At 33.4% G+C, this 12,893-nt stretch overlaps 1 protein-coding gene across 1 annotated transcript; it reads right to left on the minus strand.

Annotated features, from left to right (window-relative positions):
- Positions 1–213: 213 nt before the first annotated feature.
- LOC145124268 (putative LRR receptor-like serine/threonine-protein kinase At1g53440) lies at positions 214–8,030 on the minus strand. The gene is made up of 24 exons (XM_079059536.1): positions 7,739–8,030; positions 5,892–6,093; positions 5,726–5,797; positions 5,555–5,623; positions 5,410–5,481; positions 5,258–5,329; positions 5,097–5,168; positions 4,931–5,002; positions 4,787–4,858; positions 4,621–4,695; positions 4,472–4,546; positions 4,290–4,358; positions 4,122–4,187; positions 3,786–3,845; positions 3,651–3,695; positions 3,518–3,567; positions 3,085–3,440; positions 2,815–3,013; positions 2,597–2,731; positions 2,394–2,512; positions 2,078–2,288; positions 1,744–1,981; positions 1,505–1,655; positions 214–728 (listed from the first exon to the last, which is right to left on the minus strand). Exons 1-24 carry the CDS (start codon positions 7,875–7,877, stop codon positions 333–335), a joined length of 3,087 nt encoding a protein of 1,028 aa, XP_078915662.1. The 5' UTR covers positions 7,878–8,030; the 3' UTR covers positions 214–332.
- Positions 8,031–12,893: the final 4,863 nt, after the last annotated feature.

Raw genomic sequence — 12,893 nt, forward strand, 5'->3', positions numbered from 1 at the left:
TCCATATTAAGTGCTTAACTCATTAAGTCAAAAGGGGACAACCCTAAATTATATCTGAATAGACCAATTTTTGTCATCATGTTTGTTAATTCAAAATGAAACCGCACTATAGAACATTTGTTATCAGACAAAGAATACAAAAACTAAGAAATGTGTCCAGGAATGCCAGAGTTGAAGGATATATATAAAAAACCATAGCCCATGAGACAAATCTAAACAAAATTTTGCAAAAATTACATTGCGATAATAGACCTACAACCAAAAATTTAAACATATTTTGTACAACTCACACATGTATAATATATCTATAAATGAAGAAATAAATTAAGGATTCATATATCAACATCATAAAGATCGGGAAGAAGCTTCGTCTCAGAAGACGTACCCTGTGTCTCATCCTTATACAAGGATGTATCATTCCACAGACTGGGGCCTTGACTATCTGCTGAGATAGTTGAGACTTGTGTTTGACTATCATGTGACATCATGTCAAAAGCTTTAAACTTAATGTCGGGATTCCCCACCCCTCGTTTCACCACTGGGGGCAGAAGTGGTAATTTCCCATCCAACATTTTGACGACTGATGACATTGGTGGGCGAAGTGTGGGTGATATATTCGTGCATAAGATAGCCAAATTTAACATCATCAATGCTTCGTCTTTTGAGTATTTAACAAGACCTGGGTCCACTAAGTCCAAGAGACCCCCTTGCTCTTGTAGAACATACGCCTGATTACAAATAGAAGTTATTAATTTGGGCCTTAAGAGAAATACCCGTTAATGTACTTGTGATTTTCTACCAAACACAACACTTTTTAACGAATTTTAGTTTTCATTTAACTTTTTTTGCTTCGAGGGAAACTACAGTTTTGGTTTTTGATTTAGCTCATTTTTTGGTTTTGGTCCCTAATGTTTCCTTTTTGCAATTTCGGTCATTATTTGTTGTTTTTTAATGCTTTTGGTCCCTGCTCAAAGCAAAATGAGTTTTACATTATTATTATATTACAAATTTTACAAAGAGAAAGATGATCGAGGGTAATATAGTCATTTTACTTGGATCGGGGACCAAATGCAATATGAAAACCTCAAATAAGGACCAAAACTATGAAAAAGGAAATTTCAGTGACCAAAACCCTTATGAAAACCCACAAATAAGGAGGAAAACTGCAAAAAGGAAACTTCATGGACCAAAACCGAAAAAAATGAGCAAGACTTAGATTGAAATTGAATTTACTCTTTTGCTTATGTGGCATGTAACCAACAATAATGTGTCAAAAAACTGCCAAATCTTCAAATATTACCACATAAGAAAAAAGTTGAAAAAAAATTCAAATGGTAACCAGTTTTAAAAATTCTTTTCTTGAAAAGAAACCGTAAATACATTACTAGTATCACTATGGATAAAAATTAAAGTGTATCGCCCATATATGTATATTAAAAAAAAAAAAAAAAGCAAAGTACGTTGCTATTTCCTGTAATTGTAATAAAAAAAAAATTGAACTTACCCAGTCGAGAAGGTAGACAAACTCCTCCTTTGGTCTATAATTTGTGTTGCTTTTCCCACTCACAATCTCCAACAACACAACTCCAAAGCTGTAAACATCTGCTTTATCTGTCAAGTATCCTCTCATTGCATATTCCGGAGCCATATATCCTCTACAAATTTACACCATAAAAATATGTCACATTTTTAGTGAATTTCCGTGATAAATAATATAAAATAAAAAGAAATATGCAGTCTCACATAGTTCCAGCAATTCGTGTGCTGATATGAGTATCCTCTTCTTCATCAAGTTTTGCCAAACCAAAATCCGATATTTTAGCGTTTAAATCCTTGTCAAGAAGCACATTTGTGGCTTTTATATCTCTATGAACTATTTTCAATCTTGACTCCTCATGTAAATAAGCTAAGCCCTTTGCGATTCCCATACATATCTTCTTTCTTGTTGACCAGTCCAAATTAAGCTTCTGGTTCTCTTTACCTATAAAAAATTCACAATTTTTTTTAAAAAAAAAAAAAAAAACCAGGAAATTGCATGATGGATAGTGAAAAATATTAAAAGTATTTAGTTATTTACCAAAAAGGGCACGTGCGAGACTGTTGTTGATGAGGTATTCGTATACAAGCAACAACTCTTTTCCTTCGATACAACAACCATAAAGCTTCACAAGATTTGGATGTTGTAAAGCGGATATCATTCCTATTTCAGTCACAAATTCACGGTTTCCTTGCTTTGATCTTGCTGAAAGTTGTTTAACAGCAATCTCGGAACCATCCGAGAGTACGCCCTGTGATTCAACAAAATGCATAAACTTTAATATAAATAAATATAAAAATGGAATGTTACTATTTTCTGCAATTTGCCCAAATAAGAGGCCACATCTGAAACCTACCTTATAAACTGGTCCAAATCCTCCTTCACCGATCTTGTTTGTAGGATCAAAGTTATGAGTAGCGGATTTAATTTGTCGCAGGCTGAAATACCCCGTTTGTAATTCAAGCGCTCGAAGCTCTGTTGTACAACATTAAAAGCAGTTAGAACTGTATAAAATCTTATACACATAATTTATTTATCTTTATGTATATTGTGTCTTGCCTTTATCTTCTTTGTCTCCTCCTATATATCCTCCCCACCAAAGCAGAGCTAAAATTAGGACTATAAACGCACATGAACCAATCACAATTCCAGCAATAGCTCCAGCAGAAATCCCACCTGTACTGACATTATAGTCTGCAACAAGGTCAAATAAGTAATTTATACATGATTCTTCAATTTTTTGTCCCACTTAAAAAGGTGGGATAATATTTACTTACTTGGTGTTATTGCGATGGCTGATAAAAGAGGTCCATAAACACCTCGCTCAGGAATGCCAGTTGTCCCTTTTCCAGCCCAGTACAAGTGAATCTCCAACGTGCTACCAGTAACCGTAACATTATCAAAATCTATGAAGGTCCCTCTTCCAACACCTCCAGCTCTTTCCACAATACTAAAGTCTTTCCGCTCCAAAACGCCCTATATAACAAAATTAAATTCATAACTAAAAATCTACAATAAAAAAAAATTGGGTTATTATTGTTACTGACTTGGATTGATATATCGAAATAGCGTCTTCCAAGGCTTGCAAATGTGGAATCATTTGTGTAACTTATTTCAGCGAAATGGAGCCTCACTTTATAACTTCCTTCCCTCAAACATAATCCGTAGTACCTAAGTGAAGTGGGAGAAAAGCGAGCTGATTCGTATATTTTACCATCTCTTACATTCGTATTGGTTCCAACAAATGGGGCACTACTGTTGCCCATGAAAACACCATTAGCGCTATAAGCCCATCCATCCGATTCAGAATAGAAGTAAGCTTGCTCGTTGCTAAAATCCCTTTGATATTCGTTTCCCTCAAACACTGTGCTATCTCCACCACAGTTAATAAACAACGAATGATCTGGAATTTCAGATACATTTCAAGATTTAGATACGTTACAAAAAGGGAAGGGTTGTTTTTGTTTACTAATTTCTTACACTTGGGGCTTCTGCTGCAACCAATTTCGTCTCTTAAACACCAACTTTCTCTAGAAGATTCATTAACATGTTAGGTAACATGATTGTAAACAGTTGAAAAAGTTTTATGTGAACGGGTTGACAGGGGACATACCTGTTGGGTGCAGGGGCTGAAGGTGACAAGGCTGAAACCAAATTCCTGTTATAAATAAAGGTATATATAATTAGTGAATATAGAAAGTAATGATATTGTGATATGGTAAAGGAAGGGTAGAATAGGAAAACTCACACTCTAGATGACCCACAAGTTTGCTGTGTAGTATTTGCAAAATTGTTGTAAGATAAGTCACTGCAATAAACATAGTGCTAATATTTTAACATAATAGCAACAGACTTACTTTATTTTATTTTTTTTACCTAAATAAGCAACGTACTTGCCTTTTGCTACACATTATGTATAAAGAAAATGTATATTGTGAATTACATATTGCTATTTTTGATAAAAATGTAAATATATTGCTATTATAGGTAAATGATACTATATTGGTAAAAAGAGTAAACTACATTTATTTTTGTCTTGAAATTTGGTCTAATAATAATAGTCAAGGCCAGGGGTATCACTTACATCTTGTCTGTGCGAGAAAACATCCATGCTGGAATATCTTCGGATAGTGAGTTGTTATTTAGAAACCTACATACATGGACAATATTAGATCTCAAAATAACAAATTTAACCTCAAAATTAAAATAGGAAATAAATTATAACATCTTAGGAAGTAGTTGCGTTGCATACAAGGTGTCAAAGTCTATAAATTGAAATAATTCGGGTATTGAACCATTCAGCTGGTTGAAGCTCAGGTCTCTGCAAATAATAAAAAAAAAACAATTCAGACAAAAATTTAATCAATAAAACTATCGCACAACGTGTCAAAAACATAATCTTAACATGAATACTACTATTAGCAACTGACTTACATGTTTTTTAAATCGTCATATCCTCCATCAATGTACTTAGGCATTGGGCCAGTAAGCAAACAATTTCTCAAAATCCTGTAGCAAAATTATATGTAAGTATTATAACACACTTTTTATTTTCTTTCACACAAATTATTTAATCAACTCACAAATCCTCCATGTTTGTCATAGCCTCCAGATTAGGAAATGGTGAACTCGATGATCCAGCCAAATCAGATATCCTCCTGATATAAAATAAGTTCAATGTTAAAGTCTATTGCCAGAAAACTACTGACTGAAAATTTAACAAAAATAAAATAATGTGCTCTTTCTCACAATGATTTCAATTTTCTCAACAGAGATATTGTAGTAGGAATGGGTCCAGACATGTTCGTTCCTTGCATATCACTGCAAAATAAATTATAAATGATTAAAGTTTAAAAACTTTAATCACAATAAAGAGAGTAAAATAATACTCACAGTACTGTGAGATTTTTCCAGTTTCCGATAAAATCAGGTATACTCCCAGATAATGTACTCCCATCTATCCTACTGCAAGAAATGTAACCAAAAAAAAAAAGATTAAATAATTTATATAGAGTATTTAATGACTCGCTATAATTAATAAAAGATAACTATGACTTACAACTGTTCTAAATTAGTCAGATTGCCATATGAAACCGGTATAGTTCCAGTAAAGTTATTTGCAGAAGCAACACTGCAATAAAAAGAAAAAAAAAATAAAAAAAAAATCTTGTTATCGATATCAACACTAAAATATAAACATTATATATAAATTAATCTTACAATCTTCTCAAGCGAGACAAGCGTCCAAGTTGTGGAGGAAGTGGTCCTCCAAGCAAGTTGTTTTCCACGACCCTAAAGGTCAAAATAGTAAATTCATTATAAGGTCTCATATGATTATAGGGTAAAGACGAAAACCAAGAATCTTTGCTTACAATTCCTCAAGTGTAGAAATATTAGCTAATTGTTCAGGTATGGAACCACTGATGCGATTCCCCCCAATACTCCTATGGAAAATACAGTGTCAAAAGTATATTCACAAGGGCAAAAAGGGAAAATTTGAAACAAAAAGTAACTTACAAGAAAATAAGAGGAAGCTGGCTGAAACTTGCGGGAATAGAGCCACCGATATAGTTGCGAGTCAGATCTCTGTATGTATGAAAAATGTATCATATTAATTACAACAGGTATATTAATAAATTTACTAATTTAACATAATTAGAAATTGATCATGGTGATTGTTGGATTTACATTTCTTGCAGAAAAGTGAGATTTGCAAATTCCTCAGGTAAAACTCCGTTCAAGTTCATTTTTTTCACCTGGCTGCAATTTAATACAAGTATTGAAAATATCAGTAAACATTGATTAGTGACATGATTAATTAATATATGTTATAGAAAGAAAGATAGATGCATACATGTTTGTTATGTGGCAAAAAGTACTATTAGTGATGTTACAGTTGCAAGTTATATTGCTTCCAACTTCCATAATATGTCTCCTTTCAGATCTTGTATCATTGGAAATTATCTGTTGTAGCCCTTCACCTGTAGTGCATGAATCTCTAGAAACATTCCACCTAGTGTTTTGTAGCTTTGAGGCTATGACTCTCATAGTTTCAACTGTTACAAACAAAAAAAAAAGGGAATTATATATAAACTCGCATTTATTATTTAGTCATGCATATAGCTGTCAAACTTTCATAATAAGTTGAATTGTTCAGAAACTAGGTAAAAGGTCAATACATGTTTGTAGATTGGTGGAAAAGAACAAACTTTCTTGTTAATTTTTAAACTGTTTAGAGGAATGGATCAAGATCATAACGAACGATATTGACATTATATCAAGAAAGTGGAAATAATCCCCACACGAAGGAAGTAGGTTATAAATTATAAATGTCAATTATACACGCTGTATGGAACAAAAAAAATACATATATTTTTGCATGGTTGACAAAAAGAAAACGACATCCATTCAGCCGCACATCTACATACATCAAATATGTCTTTTTATATCAAGGCTGGCCTTAAATGCAACCAGGTGGCCAAACGCTATATGGTCAAAGTCAAACTATCTGAGAGAGGACCTTTAAACCAACTCCGTAGAACATGAGATAACTATTTCATCGATAATAGAAAAAAAAAAAGGAAAAAAGCAGTAAAGGAATCAAAGTAGAATAGGATTAAATTGTTAGGTAGGGTATTATTTTATTCTATGTAAAGTTAAAATTTTACGAAAAAATAAAACAATATATAGAAGGGGTCCATCAAAGCTGACATGGTGAATAGGTGAAGGAAGCACGTTATATTAGATCCATAATTTTGAAGGATGAATTAATTGAATAGGGTTATAGGGATGCACGTTGATATGAACTTTGGGGCCCATACATACCTATTGTGATAAATACTTCATATGACCTTGAATATTTTTTTACAATAATTAAGCGCAAATGGATTTTGTACCATGTCACCAATATTAATTATTAAGGTGTAGTTATATTAATACATTCTTAACCATTGTGTTGATATTATTAAATGGTATGTATTTTAAATATTATTAATGATAAGATATTTGTATTAAGAAATGTCTTAAAAGGACTACTATAATATCGAAAGAATATTACTTGTTTTCATTAAAACAATAAAATACTATCCCTTAACAGTGTGATCATATAAGAAGTCAAACCTAGGTAACAAGTATTATACTTTTCTAATTTTTGATATTTTATCCTGTCATCTCAATTATCTTATAGATCATTCATGACATATTGACATATATTGAATTTTTGTTATCTTATTATTATTGTCGTTATTTCCCATTCTTGAATAATAATAAAGTAAATTGCTAAAATGTGAGTTAAGTTCAAATCTGGGCAAACTTTTTGGAGAGATCAAAGTATTTTCGATGAAGTCAATGAAGTAATCCGAACTTTTGTAACCTTCTCGGGAAAAAATTGTTTTTATCTCCTTTAAAGCTGTACAATGAAATCAATTCCGCACAGCTTCCTTTTACAGTTCAATGAGCACCAAAACAGATGTTTATGCGACTTCATAAAGGTAAAAGAGAGACTGGATAACATAACGATTATCATCGACTATCCAAATAAAGCTTTACTCCGAAATCAATTTTCTCTAAACGCAAATTGCAAAGTCAAAATCAAGAGAACCATCAGATTCGTTCAAACATTCAGAACAATAACTAGCTAGTGACTAAAACAACAGAAATGTTGATGAACGGAGAGCAATTAAAAATTAAGGAACACTGTACCTTCATCATCAGGCAAAAGCTGAGCGGCGGATCTGATATCACGAAGACTCGTCGATAAGAACAACAGAAGGATGAAGAAGTTGAATAATCCCGACATCTTCCATAGAAACGACTCTATAATGCGACTTCCTTTTATCATTATAACGCCTCCACCGACTAGAGTTCGCCGCCTTCCTCAGTGTGTGTGTGTGTGAGAGAGAGAGAGAGAGAGAGAGAGAGGCGGGAAGATAAATGGCGATTGCAGTTGGGTTTCTTATTTGCACAGAGAGATGGGAATACAGTAATCATAAACAAAATGGCAAGTTGTTAACGATAACAGGCGTCAAAGTTGAGTCGGTAGATAAACTATTGCCACGTCAGCAACGTTACCGTTAACTTTAACGATCTTCTCATCTTCCTACAACTAACCTAACTCAAAGTCTCAAATACATCGTTCTTGACCAGTTTTGACTTTTCAACGAAATTAATAAAACAATTTAAAATTTTCATTTAATTTTAAAATTTAAAGACGAGCTTTACACACGGTCCTGTCGTTGTCGTGTATTAATTTGCGGTTAACATTTCAAAAGCTATGTTTATGACTATTCTTTCGTTTTCTGATTGGAGTATTATTTTTAATACGATTAGTTATACATAATTGATGTAAAAAAATATTTTTTATTGATTTTTATTTTAGAAACATATTTTATAAGAGACGTTTCCTTTTTATATAATTTACCATTTATAATAAAACATCTTTTATTTATTATCATATTAATATTAATATTTTCACTTACGTCGTGTTATAATTTGTGGTCTCATCATTCATCAATGTGTTTTTTCCATCCATGACCTATAATTTAAGGCCCCGTTTGATAGTTTCTGACTGATAAAGTGCTGACTGGGAAATGTCTGTCTGGGTAAGAAATCCTGAGTGAGTAAGAAACAAATCTGACTGAATGCGCTGACTAATAAAAAATGATCATTTTACCCTTCCACAACTAATCACATACTACATATGAACATTTGACCCAAAAACGAAAGAGATTCTTCAATTTGCAAAATATACAAAACAAATTATTCAAAAATATCATTTCCAACAAACACCAGCTTGTTTCCAACATTTCCATTGGATCAAATATAATCAATTTCCCAGCTTTTATTCTCTTCACAATTGTTCATATTTACTAAATACAAATTTCAAGTTAGAAATCATGCATAACTGAATAAATAGACTTGATGTAAGAGTGTTAAAACTATAGAAAGATGATTCATCATATGAATATAAGATATAACTCGTATATAACAATGTTTAACAACATAACAAACATATTAAAACCATGGTAAAATCATAGATTATCGGCTGTCACTTTACACATACAGAAGCTACAAAACACCTAACCCAAATTTTACAATGAAAACCTAGTATCCAGCATCAGGCTCTAACATTTGAGATTTGTTGTCCCCCTTCAAACCAAATTAAGATGATAATGAAACAACATTGTAGATGCCAATTATTATGCAGGTTCCCTTTACTTCTGTATGGAATTGCTATCCACTATATGAACATGAATTCAAGAACAAGAACAATTTTTTATTTCAAAACCAAATTCTGATTTATGATTTCACAAATCATATACAAAGGAGAAGGAAAAACAATATTTTGATTTCACAGAAAAAAAAAACGAGGAGGAGAAAGACAATTTTCTGATTTCACAGGAAAAAAAAACGAGGACGTACCTGTTTTGATGTCTTTCTCGCGGGAGCTCGAATCGGAGGGAAGAGTGAGGCCGGTAGTCGAACTGAGGGAGGGACGGCGACGATAGAGGGAGCTGTCGATGGCGGCCAATTTCTTTGTTGTTTCTCTTCTAGGTCACGATGGGAAGAAAGAAAAGAGAGGGTATGAAGGTCATTTTTTCAGTTAGCAGCATCTTAATGTCTGACCGAGAAATCATATGGGCCAGACGTTTCTGAGTGAGAAAGCGATTATCAAACACATTTCCGTCTGACCGAGTCAGCCCAAATCGCTGACCGAGTCAGCCCAAATCGCTGACTCGGTCCCAGTCAGACTATAACAAACATGCCCTAAGAATGTTGGGTGTTGACAGCATAACTACTCTCCCATCTTTTTTTTCTATTTTGGACGACGGTCCAAGGAAAACCAAACCACACATTAATGAAGTTTTGTGAAAAAAAAATAAAAAAGTTTACAACGTTTTAATATATTAGTGTTATTTCAATTTATTAATCAAAAGGTGGTAGAAATAATTTTTTGGTTTTGTTATTTTAAAGAGTAAATTACACGAATGATCCCTATGATTTAGGGTAATTTGCGTGTTTGGTCCCTAACTTGTTTTTTTAACTCGGAAGATCTGTACTGTTTGTTTTTGTTACGCGCTTGGTCCCTATCTTACCTAAAAAGATTATTTTTCCCTTGATTTTTTAATTTATTTAAATAAACACACATCCAACCCCACCTCCTCACCTTACTTTACCTACCTCACCATTTTTCCCTATTTAAATAATAGTCTTTTTAGGTAAGACAGAGACCAAAACGCGTAACAAAAACAAATAGTAGGGACCAAGTGCGTAACAAAAACAAACAGTAGGGACATTCCAAGTTAAAAAAAATAAATTAGGGACCAAGCGTGCAAATTATCCCAAACCATAGGGACCATTTGTGTAATTTACTCTATTTTAAATCAAAATAATTACCTAGAAAATAAAAGACATGTGATGATGAAAGGATAGACAGTTGTGTTGGAAGCATGCAGTAAGGATGAAAGTGGGTCCAAACCCGGCTCGAATTGACCAAAACCCAGAAAACCCGGAAATTGATTAACGAGATTTTATAGGACCAATATATAAGAACCGGTGTCGGTTCGTTTTCGGGTACAATACCGAGTTGATAGATGTCATTTTATGCATTTTTAGGGTAGTTTTTATTAACATTTTGCATCATATTTTATGCATTTTCATATGCATTAACTTAAATAATGTTCAGCTCATGTCCTTCGTCAGAATTCCCGTAATGCTCATGTTTTGATGTCGTTTTCAGATAATTCAAGTGGAATAGAGATTTGGGAGCAGCTTTGGATGCGTTTGATGGAGCATTGGAACTAAACTAGAACTTATGAAGGATGCTTGGGAATGCTTGGAAGCTGTTTTGGACAAGGAAAAACGAACATTTTGCGTGAAAACCCACAAATTCGATCGTGTTTCTTTAGAAATTCGATCGTGTGAAGAGTTCAAGGATTGCTTGCCTTAATTTGAAGTTTTATGAAGAAAAGTAAAAAATTCGATCGAATTTTCCTCAAAAATTTGATCATGTAAACAAGTCGCAGTTCCGAAATCGTCAAAAGTCATGTTTCGGGACCTCGCGTTTTCCCACAAAACACGATCATTTTTTTGTCAAATATGCCCAAAAAAGCAACGTACTTCATTAAACGATCGAATTGGGCAGTTTTAAGGAAGGGCGCAATGCGCCTCCTTATGAGCGTGGCGCACCTATCAATTTTTCTGACGATTTGTTACGATTTTGCTGCTGATTTCGTATAAATTGTCCCCAATAGAACCCTAGTTGTAAGAAATCATTCCCATATGACTATAGACAAATTTAGAGGTGAATTTTCTCTGTTTTCGCCATTTTTTCTGAAGACCTGAAGGTTGTCGATCATGTTTCTCATCTAGTTTAGTAAGAATTAGTAGTTTAATCTTTCTTTTTATTAGCTTTGATTGGTTTTTAGCCATGTCTGGCTAAACACTAGTTTTCAGTTCTGCACATATTATTACTTTTCATGTTATCAATCACTAGACTTGGTTTTCATTGTGTGATTCTATCTAGATTTTTCAGTTTTGTGCTTAATGAATGTTTGATTTTGATTCTTTTTAGCGTGATCACCTGATTATGGTTTAATCGTTCTAGTTAATCAGTTAATAAACTTTGTAATTGTTCTAATCAACCGGTAATAAGTAACAAATATCAGATTGGTTATGTGTTGGTATTTAACTCTGATATAAACTGTAAAAATCATATCTTTACGCTTTTGAGCTTATGAGAAGTATTGGATATTGCTGGGAATTTTACACAAATCATAATGTTGCTTTTCATATTTAATTAAGAGCTTGTTTAATTAGATAGTAAAAAGTTAGGGTTAATTGAAGAGCGTTTTGGTTAACTAATTAGGTAAAAGAAAATGTACTAGAGCTTATTAGTTGTTCTCAGTACCAACTTAGATAGAACGCATCTTGAATAACCAGGTCAGTGTTGATTGCATGATTAAGAATGTAATACCCGTTGTCAGGTATTTCCATTTCAACCCTTAGTATTTTAAAATATTGCAATTTAGCCCCTTACGTTGGGCGTACCAGGTTTGTACGTCGGACGTAAGTTAACATGAGAGTCGTGACGGAGGAGAAGTATGTTGGGTGTACATATAGGTACGTCGGGCGTACTCGTGCAGTGCTTAAACCCTAATTTTTTTTAGGGTTGTGTCCCCTATTTAAACATCTTAATCCCCATTGGGCCTTCTTATAACCAGCCTCCATTCCTCTAAACCCTAAAATCGAAACTTTACCCCTTGTGAGTGAGATTTGAAGCTTCAGAGTGATCTTTGAGTGTTCTTGGTAGTGAAGGAAGATCATTCAAGAAGTGGTGGTGCATTCAAGCCTGTGGATCCAGAATCTACATCTCTTTGTTCATGCTTTAAAGTTATAAAGTACATACCTTGGAGTTTGTTTTGCTAGATCTTGTTTAGGCTTGGATTATGTTCATTCTGTCCCAAAACCTTGATCTTTGTGAGTATGGAATACTCCATAGCATATGAGTTGTCCTTTCAGACATTTTAGGGTGCTTAGAGTCATAAAAATGTTAGCTTGGTCATTTCCTTTCTTCCACGCATGTGTTATGGAGTTTTTGGTGATGTTAGAAGTTAGGGTTTTGGGATTTGGATGAACAATCGTGGGATTCCAAACTCAAACTAAGGATTTGAGGATTTTCATAAAAAATTTTCAAAAAATAAAAAACAAAGAATTTCAAAGGGGAAAACCGGATGAAGCAGTGTGTACAATCAACCAGATCTCGGGCGGTGCTTTCCAAAAATATCTATATTTATTCTATGTGTAGTATTGAGCTGTTTGCTTATGAACTGATAGATCTGCATGCTAGGTGATAGGC

Source organism: Lactuca virosa, chromosome 7 (assembly GCF_052849685.1).
Source record: "Lactuca virosa cultivar CGN04683 chromosome 7, Lactuca_virosa_CGN04683_v6, whole genome shotgun sequence".
NCBI classification, from domain to species: Eukaryota; Viridiplantae; Streptophyta; class Magnoliopsida; order Asterales; family Asteraceae; genus Lactuca; species Lactuca virosa.

Excerpts from the sequence above, each read along its gene's own strand:
- LOC145124268 (XM_079059536.1), bottom strand. The coding sequence starts at position 7,877 with ATGATAAAAGGAAGTCGCATTATAGAGTCGTTTCTATGGAAGATGTCG. Across the intron at positions 4,547-4,620 it reads ATGACAAACATGGAGGATTT|GATTTTGAGAAATTGTTTGC; the intron begins GTGAGTTGATTA and ends ATTTTGCTACAG. Across the intron at positions 2,289-2,393 it reads GATTTGGACCAGTTTATAAG|GGCGTACTCTCGGATGGTTC; the intron begins GTAGGTTTCAGA and ends GTTGAATCACAG.